This window comes from Oikopleura dioica, chromosome 2 (assembly GCF_907165135.1).
Source record: "Oikopleura dioica chromosome 2, OKI2018_I68_1.0, whole genome shotgun sequence".
Classification (NCBI taxonomy): domain Eukaryota; kingdom Metazoa; phylum Chordata; class Appendicularia; order Copelata; family Oikopleuridae; genus Oikopleura; species Oikopleura dioica.
Window position 1 is genome coordinate 15,654,297 of NC_137292.1, and position 24,535 is coordinate 15,678,831.

The 24,535-nt window shown below is 38.3% G+C and overlaps 3 protein-coding genes and 2 long non-coding RNA genes across 5 annotated transcripts; 3 read left to right on the top strand and 2 right to left on the bottom strand.

Annotated features, from left to right (window-relative positions):
* The first annotated feature begins 2,007 nt into the window (after positions 1-2,007).
* Positions 2,008-3,093, top strand: LOC145699465 (uncharacterized). The gene is made up of 3 exons (XR_014134023.1): positions 2,008-2,776; positions 2,819-2,931; positions 2,972-3,093. It is a non-coding gene; the product is annotated as an uncharacterized LOC145699465 (long non-coding RNA).
* A 304-nt stretch (positions 3,094-3,397) lies between these two features.
* On the top strand, positions 3,398-4,527 carry LOC145698500 (uncharacterized). Its single transcript, XM_081775702.1, has 3 exons — positions 3,398-4,100; positions 4,145-4,289; positions 4,333-4,527. The coding sequence occupies exons 1-3, from the start codon at positions 3,952-3,954 to the stop codon at positions 4,525-4,527; spliced, it is 489 nt and encodes a 162-aa protein (XP_081631828.1). The 5' UTR covers positions 3,398-3,951.
* A 5,750-nt stretch (positions 4,528-10,277) lies between these two features.
* On the top strand, positions 10,278-11,192 carry LOC145698501 (uncharacterized). Its single transcript, XM_081775703.1, has 6 exons — positions 10,278-10,377; positions 10,421-10,513; positions 10,577-10,711; positions 10,750-10,824; positions 10,868-10,944; positions 10,986-11,192. Exons 1-6 carry the CDS (start codon positions 10,278-10,280, stop codon positions 11,190-11,192), a joined length of 687 nt encoding a protein of 228 aa, XP_081631829.1.
* Positions 11,193-20,348: 9,156 nt separating this feature from the next.
* On the bottom strand, positions 20,349-20,674 carry LOC145700443 (uncharacterized). Its single transcript, XR_014134206.1, has 2 exons — positions 20,571-20,674; positions 20,349-20,533 (listed from the first exon to the last, which is right to left on the bottom strand). It is a non-coding gene; the product is annotated as an uncharacterized LOC145700443 (long non-coding RNA).
* An 847-nt stretch (positions 20,675-21,521) lies between these two features.
* LOC145698502 (putative serine/threonine-protein kinase PRKY) lies at positions 21,522-22,043 on the bottom strand. Its single transcript, XM_081775704.1, has 4 exons — positions 21,944-22,043; positions 21,821-21,895; positions 21,701-21,777; positions 21,522-21,656 (listed from the first exon to the last, which is right to left on the bottom strand). The coding sequence occupies exons 1-4, from the start codon at positions 22,041-22,043 to the stop codon at positions 21,522-21,524; spliced, it is 387 nt and encodes a 128-aa protein (XP_081631830.1).
* Positions 22,044-24,535: the final 2,492 nt, after the last annotated feature.

Sequence of the window (24,535 nt, forward strand, 5' to 3'; positions counted from 1 at the left end):
ATTCAATGCTGAACTCGATTTTGAAGAGACTTGAACAGCTTGAAAATGACAATGCGACTTTCCGAAGCTTGGCATTTGATGTGAAAACTTTGGAGAAAGAGAAAAATGAATTGAAGGCGAAAAATGAACGGCTGGAAAAAAGAGTCGTAGAACTTGAATCATTCAAAGAAACCGCGATTTTAGCGAGCAAGGAGCGCGATTTTCAAATCAAAGAGGTTCAGAAAACAACTGGAGCTTTTTCAAAAGAACTGAAGGAGGAAATTTCAAACCTAAAACAACTGAAGGAACAAGCTGAAAAGGGCATTGACGAATTGAAAAAATCTGGTGCTGAAATCGAAGTTTTTCGCGATGTTTTTGAATTTCCAGCGAAAAATGGATTCGGCCATTTCTACGGCAGAGACCATGTTTTAGACCGAACTCACCACTCTGAAGAAGCAGTCCGACGAGTGCTGAAAGGAATGGCTGTGGGACTAACGACTTTCAATTTAAAGGAATTGGACAAAATCGCATTTTTTGATTTTGATTTTTGTTTCCACGCGATTTTCATCCAAAATAAAGTTTTTTGTTGGCGAAGATTTAGAAGTGACGGAAATTGGCTTGATAATGCGACTTCAATCGCAGAGCAATTTCAACGGCGGCGACGGCTTCTGGAAGATGTGGATCACTTACAAAGGTATTGATTTTTGAAATTCAGATTTTTATTTTTTAGGAAAACGCGTCGACTTTAAGGCCGACGCGGACAATATTGACTATCATGATGGGAAGAGCTACAACTCGGCGAAGAAGTTGACGCCAGATTCAAGCGGGATGGTCAAATTCAAAGGAGAAAGATATTATGTCCGCTGGAATATTACCGTTTTGAAATAATTCTGTACACTTTCTTGCTCGAAAATTTTAATAAATCAAAAAAAAATGGCGTCTTTTTTGTGGATTAAAACCGTTTTATAATATTCACATGCAAGAAGAATGAGTAACTCAATCTTTTATAAGTTCAAAACAAGCGATTGCTAGAAACTGCGTCACCCACGTTGCCGTGAAATAGTTCACTTGAGTGGAAATTGATTTTCGCGAAATTAAGGTCGTGTCCTTTAGCTGAAAATTCCAGCGTAATATCATGTTGTCAGAAACCGCCCATAATAGCCGCTTTTAGAATAATTCCCGGATTAGATTTTGTTGCAAAATCAAAATTGACAATTTTCAAATTTTCACAACAATTTCAAAGTCAACGCCAAAGCCGCTGAAAGCCGCGTTATGGAAACTTTTCCAAAGACAAAAACGGAAAACCAACGTTTTTTGAATTTTTCGTTACAGTAAGAGATGATCTAATAAGCAAAAAATAATCCTCTAAAAAGAGCCGTATTTTCGTTTTTCGATATTTTTCTTCCTCAGAAAAAAATATTCTTTGAAAGCGAGTTCCGACTCTTTTTCGCCTTTGTTATATTTGAACCAGGACGAGGAAAGCTTCCACGAGCCGCTGTTTTCTCAAAAAACAAGCATTTTTTTTTTAAATTCATAACTGCAACTCTTGCATTTTCGCAATTTAGGGGAATTTGGTCGACAATTTGGACAAAAATTTTGAAAAATCTTTTCTGAAATCTGATTGGTCAAAAAATTTCTCAAAATTTTGGTCAAAACTGTCGACCGAAAATAGTCGAACTCAGAAAAAAAGGATGACTCGGCCCGAAACGTCATTTTATGCAAATTTAGTAAAACTGATCAAATGCCACGTTACGAAGGGCAAAGAACTCGATACACTTACTCATGTATTTTTACGTATCTGGAGTAGACGCACCTGGGCCAGGAAATAACGAAAGTCGTCAGATTCATGAACTTTTTAGAGTATCTTCGTGGTTTAATGAAAATAATTCAAATTTCGTTGCGCTGCGCAAAACGCTAGAACATCAGCTGACTACACAGCTGATTCCGTAGTTCCTCACTTTTCCTGATTTTAAGGCCCGCACTCTTTAAAAAAAATCGAGAGAATCTTTGAGTCGGTATGTACCGCAACTCGCTGGCTGGCGGTACGTTTCCTAGGTATCGCCTTAATCCTCTTTCTTTGGAGCGCCTAACGTGTGATTTTGTGGCAGCTTAGTTTCAATCCCTCGGGAAATATGGCGGCTTAAAATCTAAACTGGGAGCTCCAGTCGCAAAAACACCAAAACAGTACAGCCCGGCTCGCATTTCTTTAATTTCAAAAAAAAGGAGGCGACATTGCTTTTCCGGCACCGTGGAAAGAAGCGATTTTAGAGGGTCTAGGGTTTAGCCGATTATTTTCGCGAAATGGGATATTTCAGATCTACAGATTAAAGTCATTTTCAGACAGATCTAAGGGTAAATTCTACTTAGAAAGAGCTTCGTAATGATGACTCGATAATAAGGAAATACAGCTAGGGAGCTTTATAAGGAGATAGATGTCGTTTTAGACGATTTTCAGACTTACTGTCTTTGTCAAAATTGTGACACCCTTTAACTAATAGTTTTGTGCTTTATTTTTTAATAATCCTGTAATAATTTTTTATTTGGTAAATTTTTGGTTATGTAACTGTCTACTTTTTCTGACTAAAGCGAACTAATAAACCCCGTTCATTAGAATTGCCCTGAACTTTGCAGAGCATTTCGAACTTTTCGATTTTTATTTGCCAAATCTATCAAAACCAGGTCAGAAATATCATTTCACTTGAACGATGAAAAACTTCAAAATGACGTTTTTTGGCCTTTTTTCGGGCATCTTTGCCGTCAACAAAATAAGCAACGAAATAATGAAGGGAGACTGTCCGTAAGTAGAGTTAAATAATTTCCTCTTGGATGTAGAATGAAGGGATGATTTAATACAAGAAGAATGCAATGGAAATTGTCGGATGGAATTTACGAGATGCCGACTTTTATGTGAGACTGAATATTGTCTCTCGATTTGCGAAAGAGAATATGACAGTAAGAGAAGGAAACTAACAGGCGTTTTAATTCTTTGAAGCCTGTCTAAATGCGTGCCCGTGTGGAGAAAATTGCCCAGAAGGGTGCAAAAACTGCGATCATCCGCTTTGCCCAGAAGAAGCCTTTCCGTCTATCATGGTCTTGCTCTACACTGACTACAGCCAGAGTTGCAAATTTGTTGAGCTGAGGGAGCTGAGCAGTCGCTCAGCTCAGCTCATTGATTTTCTAAAATGATCTGATCTGCTCAGCTCAGCTCAGCTCAGCTCAATGGTTTTAACACAATTTAACTACTAATAGAGTAAAAAATACTCAGCCCAGCTCAGCTCAGCTCTTATTAGGGTCTGCTCAGCTCAGCTCAGCTCAACTATTTAAAAAGGGCAGCTAAGGTCAGCTAAGCTCAGCTCAATGACCATTGAAAACGGGCGGCTCAGCTCAACTCAGGTCGGTGAGCTCCGAAAAAGGCCGACTCAGCTCAGCTCAGAGAATTTTTCACGCAGGTCAGCTCAGCTCAGCGAAAATAAAGCAAAATTCGCAACTCTGACTACAGCTACTATTACTACAACTACACCTCTTCTTATTACTACTACGACGATTCAGCACCATTCGTCGACTTGCACAATGCGTTCATCATCAAAGGGGACGGATCTGAAACCGTTCAAGCAACGATTGACGCTCCAAATGAACAGTTTTTGACGGACGCAAAACATGCGCTCATAAAAGATGTCCTTTATGTTTTTGGCGCGTATCAAAAAATTGACAATTCTTTCGTCAAAAAAGTCGCGTTTCTTGATGACTGTTCATTTTCTTTTCTCGATCTGGAGCTTACTTTTCCTCCTCATTCCAAAAGCTCTACTCTTACTTTTTCGAGTGGAAATGAAGGTAACCTTCAGAATGTTTTAAAAATCATTTTCATTATTAAAAAAAATTCAAGCGCTCATCTGCTTTTCATATTCTCGCTCGAACCCTGAAAATGCAAAAACTTGCAATTATTTCGACGGGAATGAAGTGAGCATCGCACCGATGACGACGAATGATCATTTGTACGCCGGGCTCGGTTTTTACAATGGTCAGCCAACGACTGTGGGCAGCTGGCAGTGGGATGCGCCATCTCTTGCACAGGTGGAGATATTGACTGAGTCTGGGTGGATTGAAACTGGAGATCATCCAATGTAAGCCAAATTAAAAAATTAAATTGAAAGACGGATTCTTCTAGAGCTCTTTATGGCCATTCTCTTATCGGGTTGACCGATGGATCCATGCTTTCAATTGGCGGATATGATTCGATCGCAGAAACTGCTGCAACAGACATTTGGCGGCTTAAAAATGACGCCTGGACAATCACTGGAAATCTGAAAAAAGTAAATAAATTTTTTTACAGAATATTTAAATATTTTTCTATAGAAAGTGTTCTTTGCATCTGCTCTTGAATCAGGGTCCTCGATTTACCTCGTCGCCGGATATGGCTCTGATGCTCCAATTCAACGAATCGACCTTGAAGAGACCGAAGTTCTTGGCACAAAAGTAATCGGATTTCAACCAGACGAAGGGGTTCAGTATCCCGTTATTATGGAAACAACGTTTGATCGATGTGTTTAATAATAAATCATTATTGTAAAAATTGGCAGATGATTTTTTTATGTGAAAAAATGTTCCTTGAACTTTATAAGTTGAACCAAAGTTGTTTTTTTTTCCGAATAAAAACGCGAGTAACTAAGAACCGTCGTCGAAGGTGAATCTCAACAGTGATGGAATAATGTTGAAATTAACCCCGCTTCTTGGCGCGCTTATTCGATGCCCAGAAATGGTACCACTGATGACGTTGGACACATGTTCGTGGCGGATCAGTGTAATAGAAACCGTACACGCATGTGAGTTTACAATCATCATCTACACGCGAGATTGCCCTTCTGTCAGGGAAACAAAGGGCTCAGCCGCTTTCTCATAGAAGAATTTAAAAACTACATTCCAAAGCTAGAATTTATCGGTCACAAAGATGGAAGAAAATGAGAGCTTTTTGTTTTGCTCCTTGTAAACTGCCATTGGGTTTAAATCATAAAAATAGCGTGTAGAGAATGGAAACTGCGTATTAGGATTAAATTTTTTTTAGGGGGTCATCAATTGGCCTCCTAATCTTAAGCCTTGCCTAGCATTGTTAGGGTTTGGAGGGCCGATAGATAACCCCTTATACCTTGTCTGGGTCCGGCGACCTGTGTCGAAAACCTGAGTCAGGCCCTGACTATCAGGGTCCTAAAAACCTCTCAAAAAAAGCCTCCGAGAAAGCAGCGGGGCCGTTAGTTAAAGCTCTCAAGACCCTGACTCAGGTTTTCTACACAGGTTGTCATATCCAAACAGGGTAGTAGAGGCTATTTGTCGGTCCCCTAACCCTAACCTAGGAGGGCAAGGCTTAGGGTTAGGGGAAGGCCCACTGAATGCTCCCTAGAATTTTTCCTTGACTCTTTTGCTCTTGACTTAGAACGACGTATAGTTACTTTTGTGCGTTAGAGAGCCATTAGCAGTGATAATATTTACGCGTTTCATGCGTCTCTAACTACGTTAAACACACGTGACGCTCTGTCTTTCTTTCTTTCATTTTTGCTTTGTGGACGAAATCTGCTCAATTAAAGTCTGAAGTAATACGGTGTTTATTAATGAGGAGGAAGTGAATTTCGAGCAGCTCTAATTGGTCATTTCCCCTCGCTTTGCATTAAAAGCTATTTTCGAAGATATGAATCTAATCGAGGGATGATATTGAGAGAATTAATTGATCGCCTGTTGCCCAAATAAACGATAGATGCTCACTTTTTGTAAATTGGAGCTTCTCAGTAAGGCAATTAGCTCGAGAAGAAAGTTCACGTAAACAGTAGTCAACAAAATACCTTCTTTTTCCTCGGAGATTTTAAGGAGATCACTAATGAAAAATGGCAAAAAATCAAATTTTGGTCAAAATTGGCTCAATCGATAAAAAAAATAAGAAAAATTCGACCAAAATTTCGGTCAAATTTTTGACCAATAAGATGACCGCATTCGGCGAATAAGCGAATCAGATTTCAGAAAAAAAATTCCGGAAAAACTTGATTTTTACGAATTTTTTGTCGATTTGAGGCGAAACCCCAGAAATTGGTGTCAAAAACCTGAGTCGGGGTTTACATTTTTTTGAACCCTGAAATTTTTTCAAAATTTTTCCATGACAAGCCATCTTTTTTCATTAAGCAAAGCGTATCACAGTCTTTTAGACAGGTTTAAAAGATAGCTAGATATTGAAAAATACAGTAATAAAAGGACCCTGACCGGATAAGGCCCACGTTTTGCTTTCGCCCTCTCGAGTTTCGCTGAACTGCAAAATAGAAAATTAGCATGGGCGTACTTATGAAGCGGAAGTCAATTCGATAAGTTGGCGAGTTGATTTCAGCCGAATGAGCCACCTTAGCGGCTGAGTTAGGCCAAACAGCGATTTGAATATCTTCTCTCTTTTCGCTGTTTAGACTTTGAGATAGTCGAGAGAGAGCTCGAGATTCCACTGAACACCGTATCGTCCTGAATATTCAGCTCTTGAATCGATTAGGCCCTGTTTTTTTCGTCAAACTCACACTTTTCTCAACCCTCTTTCTTAGTGGTTAAGTAAGAGGCTAGAACAGGGAGAGGAGAATTAGGAAGGAACTAGAATTGTTGGCAAAACGGGGCGAAGGATGGGATTGATATGACTTGAGAGAAGACAGATTCTCTAATAGAACTTATTCTTGGAAACAAAATTATTTAGGGTTAGGTTTTTTGGCATTTGATCAATTTAAAAACCTGTTTTCGACCCTGTCTTTTTCCCTGAGTACGCGAAAACAGGATTGAAAGCAGAAAATATGACCTTTTGGAAGATTTTTGAGTCAAAAACAAGCCTGTCTTAAAACCTGTTTTGGTCCTGTTTTCTGATATTTCTTAAAATTTTAATCAGGATCTGTGTGGAAACCTGTTCAAACCCTGTTTTAATCCTGTTTTCCTTGTGTTTTTTTGCAAAAAATTCTGAAAACAGGCCTTAAAACAGGGTTCAGAACAGGAAAAAACCGGGTAGAACCAATTTTTGGAATAGATTTTTATGGAAAGGGTTTTGATTGGCCGGTAGGCCAAATACAGCAATCTTATTGGTTATCCAAAAATTCATTTCCAAAAATTGGTTGAGTCCAAAAAACCTGTTTTTGTGGTTCTTGAATGAAAATTTTACGAAGGTATTACGAAGAAGTATTTTGCCAAAATTGTTATTTCGGATGAAAACTGTATTTACGCTGTTTCTTTGGACTAAGTTTAAAGCCTAAAGTGGATCTGAAATTTCGGAAGAAGAGGAACATCAACTTACGCGTTTGGAAATCGAATTTATCTGGCGAACGCAGCGGCCGAATAATTCTGCTTTCGTGAATGATTGGATCTAACGTGAGCCCGGAAATGCACTTTCTTGCGACAAAAAATGGGGATTACCGGAAAGAACGATTAAAAACAAACATGATCGGCGAAGGAGCTGGCGTCAGGTGCCACTAGTTAAGCGCTAGTTTGATAAATGTATCCGCAGCTGGGAGCCACGCGAAACTCGACGATTCAAAAGTGCCACTTGCGGGACAGCGACTAGTGTTGGATTTTGTGAAGGAGCAAGTTCACTTCTGATGCTTCTCAAATACCCTGTTCAAATATTATGTCATTTCAAGGGGATACAGGCGGAAAAGCGACAGAAAATTGCGACAAATTCTGTGTGGAAATTTTTGACCAATCAGCAGCCGAATAGCCGCCCACGAAAAATTTGCGCAATTTGTTGTCGCTTCGTGAAGCCTGACTATTTGATGAACTGTGTAGAAAACCTGAGTCAGGGTCAGAAAAAAATCTTTTTATGAACCCTGACTCAGGTTTTCAAGACAGGTTTTTTACTCAGTTTTCGGGAGAGGTGTCAGGAGCCGACAAAAAAATTTCGACAAATTTTGCATGGAAATTTTCGACCAATCAGAAGCCTGGATTCAGTTAGCCGGCCAGTCAGCAGCCGAGTAGCCGCCCACGCAAAATTTGTTTAATTTTTTGTCGGTTCCTGACGCCACCTCAGTTTTTGACAGGAAAGTTCGAATTCGTTGAGCAATTTGAAAGATTATTTGAACTGCAGTTCCCAGCTCCCCCGAAGCTCTGGAATTTTTCTATTTGTAGCTGAGCCCGAGCTTTGTGTGGTTGAGTTTGTAGTTCTTGGTCCAGCGGTTGCATTAGCGCGCGGATTTGCATCTGATGCGCATTTTTCGTGTGTTACAGAGTGAATCCGCTTTTCGCTCCTTCGCGGCCAGCTCAGCCCAGCTTCCAGAATTCACGAAAAACCCCTAGCCAAGGAATAAGAAAGCCAAATGAAATTAGCGCCAATATTCAACGCTCAAAGGAGCAGCCACGGCTTTTCTGAGGAACTAATTTTAAACCAGGAACTAATTGAACGTGACCGAACATGACTTTCTTTTCAATTTCAGATTTTTTTCTCAAAAAGTCGCCAGCAACTGGCTAAGCAAAAAGCTCAATGAGGCTTTTTGACCAAATTTCATCAAATTTTAGGATCGCGACAAAAAGCGCGACAAACTGTTGAGTCGGAATTTTCCGCAAATCAAAAGATTCTATTCGGGCTATCGGCCAACCAACCAGCTGAAAAGCCGCCCACGCAGAAATTCGTCGCATTTTTGTCGACTCGTTCCACCTAACAAACTCTATAGCGTTTTTGGGAGGTGTCTGGAACCGACAAAAGATTTCGACAAATTTTGCGGGGAAATTTTCAACCAATCAGAAGCCTGGATTCGGCAAACCGGCCAATCAGCATCCGAGTAGCTGCCCACGCAAAATTTGTCGAAATTTTTTGTCGGTTCCAGACATCATCCTGTTTTTTTGTCTTTTGAATTCATGAATTAACTTTCGACAATTTTTTGATAAAGCGGCGCGAATCGACTTTTCTGACAAAAAATATTTTTGCGTCGAATGCTGAAATCTGATTGGTCAAAAAATTCTGAAATTCTTAAAAATCAAAAATTTTACCCTTTTTATTTTATAAACTCGAATCTTTTTGTGCATCAATATACCGTTTCCAACTCAAACAAACAGATTCACTTTCACATTTCTTTGGAATAAATTATTTTGAAAACAGAAGAAATCAGCTTGCGCCTAATTATCCGCCGATCGAAAAGGAGCACTTGAAATCAATTAATTTAAAAAGTGAAAGCTCGTTTTAAAAACAATTGCTTTTTCAGAAAACGAAAATTAATCCTTTCCTGCTGATAAAAGCGAAACGCGGAAGGGCGCATTTCCGCAAAATAATACTTCTAAGCTCGTTTTGTGGAAAACTCATTAACTAAACAAATTTCGCTTTCTTTGGGAAATACAGTTTAGGTTTTAAGGGGGTAGACGCGTCTTTAGCATGATTTTAATTCAGATTTTTCTCTCTGAACTTATTTATGATTTTATTTTTTTCTACAAAATGAAAGTTCATTCCTTTAGTGTGTTTTTTAAAGGGTGAAATTTGAAATTTCGGATTTTTGAGTCGGAAATTCGAGTCAAAAATGCTTTTACTCGAAAAAACTTGAACTGTAAGTTTTGAAATGTATAGTCAGAAATTAGTGATTTTGGTCTCAAAAGGAACTTGAGAATATCAAAAAGTAAATTATTAGCAGAAAAATAAGGGTGTCAATATAATAATTCAAGTTCAAAAATTTGGCCACTGAAATTTTATAAGAAAATTTTTTGGACAATATTTTTGAAATTTAAAATTTTAGTCATTATTTGAGACAAGAGAAGGTGTGAGCTTACTTTTGATAAAAATAAGGGTGTCACTATGTTAATTTAAGAGACAAAACAGTAGAACGGCTGGCGGAGGGAAAAAATGGATGTGCATTTATTATCCCGCGAAACGTGAAAACATTATTTTTCCGTAAGTTTTTCTTTTAAGATTTTTGTTCAATTTTTGGAGCGCTAGAAAAATAAAAAGATCAATCAAAAGAAAAGAAACGATGTATAATAATCCGAATTAACGAATGAGTCAATCAATCTCGTTGTACGAGACTGCGGTTTTAGAGGAGCAGATCTTGCGATTTTCGGGGCACGCCTTTTGATTTTTGGCTTTTATCCGATTTTCAGGGCTTTGGGGATTGAAAAATTTAAAGATTAAAATCCGGGTGATGGTTAAATTAAGGACATACACGTCGTAATATTAAAATTCTCCAAGAGAGATAATTTTTTTGATGCAAAGACAAATAAAAAGGGAAAGGGGTATTTGCTAAGAAAATGCAAATACTCTCCCGGCATCCGCATTTTCGACACCTCAAATCTCATAAAGCAAAAACTGTTACAGTAATTCACTGATGGAAGGAACTGTGATAAACGATCGGTTTAAAGCGGTAAGAGAGCTGAAGGCGCCTAGAGATGGGAAAATCTACTGGCTCGTTGAGGACCAGCAAAAAGGTAAGAGCGGAAAAGGAAGACAATTGCTGAAATATTTTGATAGGAAATGAGCTGAAAATGCTAAAAGGTATCGGCCTCTTTGACGAAAAAATGGAGCAAGAAGCAAAGCTGGAAGTCGATCTTCTTCAACGACTAGGTAACGTTTTCCAACTTGGTTTCTAAATTCCCAGAATTGGTAAGTTATAAACCCGAAACTCAGATCATCCGAATGTCGTAAAACTTCATGACAACTTCGCTTTCTCTTCTCACAACAATCTGCCCTACCATGGCTTGATTCTCGAATATCTTCCTGGCGGTGATTTGGGCCAATTTATTGAACAAAAACTTGAGAACGGTAAGGAGAAATCGCATTTTGTATTTTTATGATTTCAGAGGGAGGTGAAAACGAAGAAGAATGGGTGGAAAAGGACGCTCTTGGCATTTGTGCTCAAATTGTTCTTGCAATGAGTAGGTTTAAATGACTCTGATAAAGCGACTTACTGATTTAAAGACTATTTGCATGGAGAAAATATAATTCACCGAGACATCAAGCCCGAAAACATACTTCTTTCTGGCGACAAGAAAGAGGTAAATTTCAAATAATAACTTCTTGAAAAGATTATCAACAGATCAAAATTGCTGATTTCAACGTTTCCCGACTTACCGACGGAACTATGAATACTGGCGTCGCCGGGTCGATGGAATATCTACCTCCAGAGAGTCTTCAAGCACATGGAAATGAAAATGTTACTTTTGGCCATGATGTTTGGGCGATGGGAATCGTTTTTCAAATGCTCTGCACTTTCAGGAATAGTTTTAAAAGTTTCGTTATTTAAAATTCTTGAAAAGACTTGGGCTCTAAAACTTAATAAAGACACCCTTTTGCAACAGGAAATCTCTTTCAAATAATCAGCAACATCGCTCAGAATGTAAGAAGACCTGCAGAAGTAGTCTTCCCGGCGATGGAGAGTCTGATACAACAATGCCTGCAAGTCGACCTCGGGGAAAGAGCAGCAAATGCAGCAGCTTTGATGAATCACCGCTCGATCGTCAGTTTGATAAAACAGCTTCAAAATCGAATTCAACCGAAAGACTTGGTTTTTGGGAAAAATCGGGTCGAAACGACGGAAGTTATCAACGAGCATTTGAACAAAGAGAATCTGAAAATGAATAAAGAAAATGAAAATCTGAAGAAAAGAAACAGTTACCTCGAGAGACAATCAAAAGAAATCTTCCAAAATATGTTTTCCATCGGAGATGACCAGTGTGAAAATCTTTGGAAAATTGGTTTCGGATTTTATACTGGCCTTGACTCTATCATTGTCCGAGAAAGTCACAAGGAGAATGACATTCGACGAGTCCTTCGAGCAATGGCAGCCGGCTTTACGGAGTTTAATTTGAAGGAATTGGATAAAATCGCAGTTTTAGTTTTTTGATTTTTGTTTCGACGCGATTTTCATCCGAAATAAAGTTTGTTTGCGACAAAAATTTAGAAGTGACGGAAGCTGAATGGACAATTCGACATCAAACGTGGAAAGAAAATTACGACGGCGACGGCTGCTGGAAACTGTGGCTAAGTTTCAAAGGTATTGATTGTTGAATTTGAGATTTTTATTGTTTTAGGAAAACGCGTCGACTTTCAAGCCGACGCGGACGATATTGACTGGGATGATGGGAAGAGCTTCAACTCGGCGAAAAAGTTGTCGCCGGATTCACAAGGAATCGTCAAACTCAAAGGAGCATATTCTTTTGTCCGCTGGAATATTAGAATCCTGAAATGATTAACCTTTTTTTTCGCTCTTCTGTAAATAAAAAATATTTTTTGTAAAAATATAACGTCGATTCTTGTCATCATTGTCTATTTTATTAATCAAAAACTGGAGGTTTTAATAGATCATTAATAAACAAGAAGCTGAAAACATCAATCTTATAATTTTTAAAAAGAAGATTTTCAGTTCACTGAAAGATGTTTTTTGTTTCCTTGATTGGCCTTCTATTGCGTTGTTTTTGAGTTAAATCAAGCGAGGAGGTCAGAGCTCACTTTGCTGCGTTTAAAATGAACGCGGCGGCGCTCACTTTTGATATTTTGGGAGTCGTTATAAAATTAACTTTTGCCCAAAAACAGCGCTTTCCAATCGGCGTACTATATCACCTTGAGGACTACTAAACAGCGAGTTTATAAAATAATCTTTGGTCAGACTAATTGGAACGCTTTTCGACGAACGTTGCCAAAACACCGCTCTGTTCATAATCAAAATGAACACATCTAAAGATATCCCAACTCGCGAAAACACTTTTCCTAAAGCACCTTTTTTGCCGAAACGTGAATCCGCCCAAGCGCCAGTTTCCGCCTTTCATTTTGGACTAGTCATTTTTGTTTCCAACCCAAATCAGTCGATTTTTTATTATTGAAAAATTGCCGCTAACTTGTTAATAATGTACCTAAGTACTTACATGGGTTAATAGACTAGAGCCGAAAATAGGCTACGAAGGAATGCTTAGGAATTGAGTTGTTCTTATTTTTAGTTTAGTTGGTAAATTTAACATTGTTTGATGTATTGATTTACGTTTACGTTTTCCAGCGGCTTTTTTCTTTGGAGTCTATTATTGAGATTCTTTTGGAAAGAATGAAATATAATTAGCAATAAAAATAATCAGAATTTCTGCGGAAAAACAATTATCATTTACTTTTCGTAGATTTTAGTATTGAGACACCCTTATTCACCAGCCACTTAATCTTGAATAAAATAAGGGTATCCTAAGGTAAAGAATTAAAAAAAATATCGAAGTTTATAATATTACTCAAGAATCAATTTAGATAATGAATTGAGAGCCTCAACCTTGGTATACCCTTATTTTTCCAAATATGAAATGGTCGGACAATAAGGGGGTAGGTGCCTGGAACCCACATTTCGACAAATTGTGCGTGGAAATTTTCAACCAATCAGAGGCCTCGATTCGGCAAACCGGCCAATCAGCAGCCGCCCACGCAAAATTTGTCGAAATTTTTTGTCGGTTCCAGACACTACCCCCAATAAGGGTCTATTATTGAAAAATTGAATAGAAAAAGAAGGATTGTATAATTTTGTTCACGAATTAAATTTAATTATTCTATTAAATTAACCCAAAATGATTACGGGGCCAAAATTTCGGTCCCGAAAAATTTAAGGAATTCGACAAAAAAATAACTGTATTTTGACGAACCAGAAATGTTCAATACTCGAGTGCTCAGATTTAGCAAAAGCTACCATTCTAGCGCCCTGTTTTCTTTTCTTGCGTAAGTTGACTTTGCGCTAAGAGGCGAATTCGTTCGGCTTTTGGATTTATTATTCAGAGTCGTTCTCGCCCGTGCCAATTACTGCTTTACATGGCAGCTGCTGAAGGCAAGGTGCCGCATAAGAAGACTCCCAGACCGGATCAGCGCCGCTTTGCCCAAACGCAGTGAGAAATTATCCTGAGCCGCGAATTTACACAAAATACTCAGCCAGACGCAAATCTCAGCTGGAAGAAGAAAATCGCATTTTCAAACAGAAAATTGTAACTGATTCATTTTCGAAAAGAAAAATAAAGTGAAGTTTGCAAAAAATCAATCGTAAAAGAATCCACATTTTTAGCTAAGCTAACAGGAATTTTGAGAAGAGGCTTAGCTTAGCTTAGCTCAGCTAAACTGGTTCAGGGAAAAAATAGCTCAGTTGAGCTCAGGTTTTTGAGCTGATCCATACTTAACTGAAATCAGCTCAAAAAGCGAAGCTCAGCAAACTGAGCTCAACTCACGTAAAATGAGCTGAGCAGGAATTTTCATCTACTCAACCCAATTTATTTGAGTATGAGGCAAGCTCAGCTCAGCTCAAGGATTTTTAAATAAAGTAAGCTCAGCTGAGTTGGTAAAAATCAGCTCAATACGCTCAGCTCAGCAAACTGAGCTGAACTCAAATCATGAGCTGAGCACGGAATTTCCTCTGCTTAGCTCAAATGCTTGAGTATGAGGCCAGCTCAGCTCTGATCATCATTTGAAAATAGAATTAGCTCAGCTGAGGTGACCTGATTGAGCTGACCAGCACATTTGAAAAAATCAGCTCAATAGGCTCAGCTCAGCTAGCTTTGCTTTAAAAAAGCTCAGCTCAGCTGGCTCAGACGACGTTGAAATTGAACTGAGCCGGCCAATTTCTAGACCTCGCTCAGCTCAACTATTTGTGGGCTAAGCAACTCTAGCTCAGCTCAGCTCAATTTTTATCTCCAAAAATTTGCAACTTTTTGCCTATCCCGTAATTCTCCTGAAAAAAAAACGCTCATCAGAAAAAAATGGTTCATTTGAAAACACGCTTAGCGCCGCAACATTTTCCGGGGTTATACTTTTTCTTACGAATTTAAAAGTGGCAGCGGAAAACTTCTATCAAGTGGCAACTTTGTATACATTTAGCGATTTCGGTTTCCGCCGCGGTTTGAAAGTTATTTCTAACTTCCGGAAAATTAATTAGAATTTCGCTTTTGAACTAGATTACAACTCGGCTACTTACTTATCTGACATGCAAGTTTGCTATTTGCATAACGCGGCTGGCAATTAGAAAAATGTTTCCACGATATTTTTGCAATTAATTTTCGCGTTTATAAACGCAAATTATAATTACACTGAGCAATTTTCAAGAACTTTTGATTTTAACAGAAAAGGAAAAGAGAGCTTTCTGATTGGTCGGTTTCCAAAAGAAAAGCGCCACCTGCTGGTTTTTTTCAACTCTTTCTGAGCTCAGCGAGCTCGGCAACCTGTGTAGAAATCCTGAGTCAGGTTTTGAAGACCGGCTTTTTATTTGAGCTCTTAAAAACCTGACTCAGGTTTTCTAGACAGATTGCCGAGCGCACGAAATTTGGTGAGAATAGTTAAAAATCACCAGCAGGTGGCGCTTTTCTTTTGAAAATCTACCAATCAGAAAGCTTTCTTTTTCTTTTCTGAAACGTAAAGAGATCTTTTTTGAACAAAAAATGCACCTTTTGAATATTCCCAGGCTTCTAGCGTTTCCGCAACGGAACTTTTCAAAAGTTCATGTTACAAACCCCCGTTTTTTTATGTCTATCAGAAGTAACCCTGCTGAATTCGTAAATAAACATATCTTTTCTTTTCGAATTTTAACATGGCTGTAGAATCCGTCGCCGGTTGGTTTTCTCTCACGATTTACTCAGCTTGCATAACTCGCGCTCCAAGCCGCTTTCAACAAGCTTCAACGTTTTCTTCATTTTTTCTTCGAGAAAGTGCTTCGCATTCTTTTTCATAAATATGCCAAAAACAACCAAACAGAACATAATACAACAATTTTCAAGAATTTTCATTTTTCGGTTTTTAACAAACGCTATTTTCATTTTTCACGTTTTAGAGTCCAAAAATTAAGGGTATCTCTGATTGAAAATTTATTTTCAAGAGAAACCCTTAAATTTCGAAAATATCGCTTATTGTGACGATGACCTTATTTTAGCAGTAAGGGCATTCAAATAAAAAACGTTATTTTTGATAAAATGCTCAAAAATATCGTTTATCGTTGGGATACCCTTATTTTAAAGAACGTTTCGGGGAATCTGTTAAAATAAGGGTATCCTAAAAATAAATAAATATAGTTGCTTCTAGCCTTTTTTGTGTCGACAAAATTTTAGCCAATAAGAAGCCTGCATTCGGCCAACCAGCCAATCAGCAGCTTTTTTTAATTATATCAAGATCTCTTTTTTTTGAAACAAAAAAATACTTGTTCAATAAGATAAAAATTGTTTTCCAGAAAAAAGTTCAAATTTAATTCAACCCCAAATACTTTTTGGGAGCGCGACAGCTCATAAAAGCATGTTCTAAAAACAAAATCGGATAATGATTGACCAGCCAAGTCACCTCTCGCAGGACTTTGCGGTTTCTGATTGAGCTCCCCGCAGCTGCACTTTTAGGCGCTCAAAACACCAAAAATCAGCCCTGATTTCTTCCAAAGCTTCTACCGCGTTTTTCCTGTAACTTCTCAAAAACGATGTCAAAGGGTTGAAGAATGACTGTTTTGTGAAAAATAAACGGAAGAGCAACAGCATTCTTTCGCAGGGAGTGCGTAACTTCCGCACCAAATTTGTCTTACAAACGGATCAATCCGGCTTTACGAGATAATCCACAGCCGGGAAAATACTTTTTCGAAAATTTTTTATCAGCAGTGAGATAATGACCTTTCAGTTTTTCACTGAGAATATTGAGTTTTTTTTTTATACAAAAGATACAATCAAAATCTAAATTTTTTATTGAATAAAATTTAACAATAAATTTATTCAGCCAATAATGAAAAGACTAACTCCTAATTACCAAGATGATTTTCTTATTGTGACTACGCTTGTCTCATTTAATAGTAATTTCTTGTTTGGCAAGATAGTAAAACAGCTCAAACGCTTTATAAGGCCCTGATTTTCAGGTTTAAAGAACACCTGCAACGATAGCCATCGATTAATATCTTTTATCGACCTTATAGGAGCTCTATCTACCTGAGCAGGTTTTTTTAACGAAGCCGGCTTTAATTTTTAACCGTAAAAAAACTTGATTTATTTTCTTTGAGTTCAATAAGCGGAGTTCAGACCCTAATCTTTCCCGGTCTTTTTTTTTTTGGACCAAAACCGGTTGTGTCATTTGTTTTAGTTCTGGCTCGATTAGCGCTGGAACGAACGAGCTAGAACGGATGATTCTTTTTTCGGTAGTCGACAGCCAGCGCGCACGATTGCGACTGCTTCCGAGGTTTTGATGCACGGGACGAACGTTTTCCGTTTTCTTCCAAACACCAGGCAGAATTATCAATACCAGAATTTTGGTCAAATTTATTTTTCACGTTTCTGGCCGATAAAGGGTACCCAGAAAGCAGAAAATACAAACAAAGAATTGTTTTTTCAGTGGTTTCATAAGAAAAAACCGCTGGAAGAATATCAGATATGGATTTTTTTTTCTATTTTCGTGGAAGAAATGATTTTTTCTTGGCCCCCGATTACGAGAGTAGATATTTTGTCACATTTGAGATTGCGGTTATTACTTATGCGCATCTTATGCAAAATTCATTTTGTGGACGATAAGGGATTTTTCTCTATTTTAACGGTTTTTGGTCCAAATTATCATTGTGACACCCTTATTTTCCTGAATAACAATTTTGTGAAAGCTCTATCTAGTTAATTTTTCGGCTCCATTTCAATTTTCCATCCCAAAATGTTCTGCGAAAATTATCAGTTTTTCCCAAATCTCCATTTTGACCAAAATTTTGGGGTGGCGTCATGAACCGACAAAAACACGTCGAAAAATTTTGCGTGGGCGGCTACTCGGCGGCTGATTGGCCGTTGAGCCAATTCCAGGCTTCTGATTGGTCGAAAATTTCTACGCAAAATTTGGTCGAAATCTTTTTGTCAGTTCCTGACACGAAATTTTTGGGCTCGAAAAATAAAAATTATAATATAAAATATATTTTGAGCGGAAAGATAAGAGTGTCGCTATCTTAATTTTTGGACAAAATGCATAAAAAAATCTTTTATCGTCATGGTCGCCCCCTAAAGAGGGTAGTTATTTTGTCACATTTCTCATTGCGGTTATGCGCATCTTATGCAAAATACATTGTGAGGGAGGAGCGATTTTTCACTCGGTTTGGGGGTTCTCGGAACGCGAGCCAACTGGTGCATATTACATCAGCACGCGACAACTCTCCACAGCCACTCACACAAAATCGAATCCAACTGCCGATGCTGCAGCACCTGCACAGCGTTTTTATTCAAACCCCTTTTTCGACTTTTTTCCTTTTTTTTTCTCTTTTTCTAAACGTGCGCTCTATCAAGTACGCGACTTATTAAAGCTTACAGTTATTTTTCAAGCTCACTCCAATTTTTAAATCACCTCACTGTCTGCCACAGTTTTTTTCATAGGGCAATTTTTATACAGAAAATGAAATAAAAAGAGCATTTTTTGGGGAGGTGTCTGGAACCGACAAAAAATTTCGACAAATTTCGCATGAGAATTTTCAACCAATCAGAAGCCCGGATTCGGCTCACCGGACAATCAGCAGCCGAGTAGCCGCCCAAGCAAAATTTGTCGAATTTTTTTGTCGGCTCCAAACGCGAACCCCTTATTTTTGGCAAAAATGGATTTTGGCCAATCAGAAGCCTTATTTGGGATTTTTGACCAATAGGGTTTATTAATAGGGCATTAATAGGGTTAATAAGAGCCCGAATTTTCCCGGAAACTGGTAAAAAAACCTGAGTCAGGGTCGAGAAAGTGCCTGACTCAGGATTTCTACACAGGTTGTTGAGCCGATATCACCTGAAATCTTAAGGGTATACAAACGAAATTGGAAAAAAAATTCATTTTTGCCAAAAAATTTGGACGAAAAACGCTCTTTGTTGAACAAAAAATCAGTTGCGAAAGTTGTGGAGTTGTGGAGATGGACTTACGTTTACAATGGAATGCAGTCGGGAAATCTCAAACTTGGCTCGTTTTTCTAAAGAATGCGAATTAACATCGGCGGAGCCACAATCTTGGCTAAAGTGACACAAGAATAAACCACGTCGCTTTCTCACGCAAAATAGAAAAAAAAGAAGAAAGCAACGAAAAAAGTTCCATTTTCCATGTTTTCCCTTTTTTGAAGAACCGAGGTATTTTTCCGCTGACGGAATTACGGCGAACAACAAATTAAGGGGTTAGTCACTTGAAGTCACTTTGAAGTTTTTTGTTTTTTGAACAAATTAGCGAATTAGTAACGCGACGAAAAGAGCGGAGAATGTGCGAAAAGCCATTTATTCGTGGACAACTGGAATTTTCTTATACAAGTTTTTCGCGTCTTACTTTTTGTTCAAAAAAAAAGAAAAACTAACAAAATAGGCCATAAATGGCGCTGTCAACGAAAAATCGCCACCTGTTATTGAAAAGATCTTTGATTGGTCAAAAATTCAATTATTGCTTTTGGGTTGAATAAAGCCAACTTATAGTCTATAATTTATCTTTAAGTTATAGATAGATTTAAATTTGATTGGCCGAGAAAATGGAGCCATAGATGGCGTTGTTCAAAGAAACATGCCATTTAGAATGTATTGGAGAATCCTATTTATCAAAAATTGATGTTCAAGTAACAGTTAAATTATTGCTCCTATGAGATTATATACTTGATTATTGATTGGCATTTTAATTACAATTGTATTTTTGTACCTCTAGAACTCATGCTCAATCCTTCCAAGTTCTCTCTTTATCTTTTTCCGTCGTGTCGTTTTTGGTTTTCTAAAACTATCACATGGCGAAAAAAAGGCTCGTTTTTTAGCACCGAGCGGCAATACTTCATAGTTTTCGGATTAGAGCTGTCCCAACAGCTCAAACTTGTCAATTCATCTTGCGAAAATTAAGGACCGCTTTTTGCGACTTTGATGATTGATTGAACCGAAGCTGAATTTTTATTGTAAAAAAAAAATGAAAAAAATTTTGGCCGAAATTTTGATTTTTACCCATTTTTGAAAATTTTTTGAAAATTTTTTTAAATTCTTTTTTTGAAAAATTTTGGATCGAACAGCTGGTTTATTTATTTCTATTGAAAACATCTGAAAAAGAAGCTCCTTTTGGTGTGAAAAAGAATTGAGCGCGAGTGTCGTTTTCTAAGTTTGGTTTGACAATTGTGGCTCTGTTTTGTCGATAAAACCGAGGTTCTAAAAGCGCCCGTTCACGGCAACGTTTTAAAATCGCCAAGTGAAAACATGTTCAACAAAATATAAAATACGATGCGAGTTACGAGTGTTTTCAGCGACGTAAGACAAGCAACGTAAAATTGAGAAACTGATTCAAGCTGTTTTTCATTGCGACTTATAAATTGACGAAAATCGGTAAGAATTTAAAAGTTTTTTTTTTAATTTAAAATTTGAACTAAGGAAATCAATTTTTTAAAAGATTTTCCAAAAAAGCGTTGAATTGTTGAGTGACTGAAAAGTTAAAACAAAATTTATTATAAAGAGAGGATAAATTTACGTCTCGTTTATTTAATCAATAATTTAAATGTACAGAATTATTGTCGAATTGTAATATTCCAGCGAACATACCAATGACTTCCTTTGAGTTTTACCATTCCTTGTGAATCCGGCGTCAATTTCTTCGCCGAGTTGTAGCTCTTCCCATCAATATGGCCAATATCGTCCGCATCGGCTTGAAAGTCGACGCGTTTTCCTAAAAAAATAAAAATCTCAAATTCAACAATCAATACCGTTGAAAAGAATCCACATTTTCCAGAAGCCGTCGCCGCCGTAGCTTCTTCTCTCCGATTGATGACGGATTGTCCATCCAGCTTCCGTCACTTCTAAATTTTCGCCGTACCAAAACTTTATTTTGGATGAAAATCGCGTCGAAACAAAAATCAAAGAACAAAAAATGCGATTTTATCCAATTCCTTCAAATTGAAAGTCGAGTAGCCGGCTGCCATTGTTCGGAGCACCTTTCGCACTGCATCTTCGTTGTGGTTCAATCGTAGGTCGACACCAAAGAAATGTCCAAATCCATTAATCGCAGGATTTTCCCCAAAAGAGCGCACAATTTCCGATCGATCAGCAGTTGTCTGTTTTCGCTGAGCACTGTTTTTAGCTTTCTTCAATTCGTTCAAATCGCTGTTGAGTTTTTGATTCATTCTTCGCACTTCGTTCAGATCATTGTTCAGCGTGTTGACTTGTCGTCTCAATTGCGCGTTTTCTTTCCTCATTTTTTCAATGCTACTTTTCGCCAAATCACGTTCGCGAGAAAGCTTATCGACTTGATTCTTCAATTGAATATTTTCTTGATTGAGCAATTCGTTGATTTTCATTGTTGTATCCATTTTAGAAAGTCCAAAAGTCAGATCAGCCGGCAAAACTCGATTCTTCAACTGCTCGATCAAACTGACCAGGGCCGGGTGAGTCATCAAAGCAGCAGCACTTTCCGCTCTTTCGCTGATTTCAACAACAAGACATCTTCTGATCAAAGACTCCATCGCCGGGAAAATCACTTCAGCAGGTCTCCTGGCATTGTTGACAATATTCGTCATTGTCTGAAACGCGTTTCCAGCCGTAAAGGGATGTCTTTATCAAATTTAACAGTTATTAACACTGGTTGATTTCCAAGGAAAATTGTTAAATCGTTCCTGAAAGTACAGAGCATTTGAAAAACGACTCCAACCGCCCAAATATCATGGCAGAAAGAGAGGCCCAGTGCTCCCTTGATTTTTGATCGTCTCGGGAGCCAAGTAGTCCATTGATCCAGCGACGCCAGTGTGAATCGTTACTTCTGCAGAGCGGGAGATGTTGAAGTCCGCAATTTTCACCTAAATCATGAAATCAACATTCCTATCGCTCTTTGGTTCGATACCTGTTGGAAATCAGCGGACATGAGGATGTTCTCGGGCTTGATGTCTCGACGGATGATGTTCTTCCCGTGAATGTAGTCTTATCAAAGATATGAGGATGGTTTTGATACAAACGAACTTACTCAGAGCTAGAACAAGCTGGGCTGAGATTCGTAAAGCGTCATTCTGAGCCCACGGAAGTTCGTTTTCACCGCCTTCTAAAATAATAACGATATTATTATTTCAAAGATGCAGCTTTGACTTACGATTGTTGAGCATGTTTTCGAAAAACTGAGCCAAATCGCCTCCAGGAAGATATTCCAGGATCAGACCAGAGTATCGAAGACCGTTCGGGCCAGTAAACATGAAGTTGTCAAGCAGTTTTACGACGTACTCATGGTCTTTTGATGATTTCACCAGCTGGTTCCTGTAAATGATTATCTGTACAAATGAGCTTCCTGTACAAATTAATATGAAGCTGAAATCATTCCTAATTGCTGAAGAAGATTCACTTCCAAATTGGCTGCATGTTCTTCTTTCCGCCCGAAAAGCCCGATTCCTTTCAGCATCTTCAGCTCGTTACCTGGAAACAACAGTCAACATAGCCAAGCATGCAGTTCAAACACTGTTTCTCAAACAGAACTGGAGTCGCAACGCTATTACGTAACACCGTACCGGGCAATGGGTACTTACCATTTTCTTGGTCCTGGACGACAAAATAAATCTTTCCCTCTCTAGCTTCCTTTAGCTCTCGTAACACTCGATATCTCCCATTCAAAACTTGTCCGATCATGTTCAAACTCTTTGATGAACTGTAGCTCTCTGTAGCTAGTAGCCTTTGGCGACAGAATGGAACTAAAGCGAGGGGTGTTGTCGTTTTTAACTGCTTCGATGCACTTCTTGTTCAAATATTTCAAACTGGGCTCGGCAACCTGAGTTGAAAACCTGAGTCAGGGTCTGAAAGATCAAAAATGAAAAGCCGCGTAGCGCCTTTTTTAAAAACGAAGCCGCAAAGCGGCTTCGCAAAATTATCATTCAATCATATTTTTAACTTCTGGCGAATCCGCTTTGCTGCTTCGTTTTTAAAAAAAGCCACTACGCGGCTTTTTATTTATATCTATCAGTAGGGAAACTCGATGAAAAATGAGCTTTTATCATCAATTTTTATCAGTTTGAGTTTTTTCATAAGTTTCAGGTGTAATCAAATTCTCTGCTTCAAGAATACAACAAGCTCTGCTAAAACTCAAATGGAACGTATATTTATCGTTCATTTTGAGTGAAAAGAAGTAAAAGAAGCTTTTTTGACAAAAATGCCTGAAGAGAATGATCGAAGGATACAGTGAATCGGCCTGGCCGCGCCGCTGACGAACTGATAAGAACGTCATAGGCTTTCTTACTCACTCATTTTACAACAATTGAAATTCTCTTTTTAACTGGTCAAAAAGGCTCTTATCTCTGGAAAAGAAAGAAAAAGGATAAAAATCAAGGAAGAAAATATAAATTATACCGTAAAAATGTGATTTTAATCATTTTTAACTGTTTCCAGACATCAGATTTGGCTAGTTTGAAATTTGTAAAATTTGACCCCAAGTGACCTCAAGTGACCTCAGATGACCTTTTATGATATTTTAACAAATTTCTAATTGTTTACGAAAGGGTTTATAGAGAAAAACCTTGATTTTTGAAGATTTCAGATATTGCCTCTAGAATCGGGGCCGCCCACGCCTCTAGAATGGGGGGGTGACAAAGGGTTTCTATACTGATTCTGAACCGTCAGAGCCTCCTCTAAAAGATGCTGACCAGTATAGACTCTGAAAATGGACTACCGGTACCTTTTTAATCCCTTTTCTGGAACTACCCCCATTTTCCGGACTTTAGACGCCCAAAAACGCCCCAGGGCATGACCTAAACCCCTGACTGTAAATAGTCAAAATGATCCCCAGCTTCTGGGCTTTCTAAAAGGTATTATACTCCCTCCCTACTAAGCCCAGTAAAAGCTCATTTTTCATCGAGTTTCCCTATCTATCAGACCCTGACTCAGGTTTTTACTCAGGTTGTCGAGCCCAGATTTGAAAAACAAAGAAACTGAAAAGGAACATTTTTGGGCGCAGATTTTGGAAACGAAGAAGGTTCGTTTCAAGAGCGCTGGGGCAGCGAAAGAAAACCGCGTTCGATTGTGCAAGTCGGCTTGATTAGTGGCGAGTCTGTTGCCGCGCTGGTACTCTGATAAGTCGCCACAAGCAGACAAGATTTTCACGGAACGCGCAAGAACTCCCAAGTCCCTCATTTTTCCATCCAAAGTGGCAATTACAATTTTTAAAAAGCGTTGCGTCTAAACGCGGGTTTTAATCGTATTTAAAACTATTGATAAATAGCCAACTCGGTTTGCGGCTTTTTGAAAACAAAACAAATGGACTCGATTTTTGTTTTCAAACAAAATCCAATTTGTTAATTCAAAAGCCCTGGGAAAAATAAACATTTGCGTTTTTCATTTTCAAAACAGGTGGGTTCTCCTTAATCCTAAAAAGCAAAAAAGGAAAAAAGCGCAACATGTTCAAAAAAGTAATAGTTTATTCTGAGCGCGGGATTTTCGAGGAGAAAAAAATACTCGACTGGGGATTATTGAAATCAACGTTGGGACCGCTCGATTCCAGCAAATTGGCTTTCGGGAAACAGAAACATTGGATTTGCGAATTTCAAATTTCAGGCGCCAGAAAATCATTTAAGGCTCTCACCATTGTTTTTCGATTTTTAGCGTTGGAGAGCAACCTTTATCGCAAATAAGTACAATAAAAGACTTTTTAGGGGCCACCCGTCAGCTTTTTCCTTCGAAAAATGAAAATTTTTTAAACCGCCAT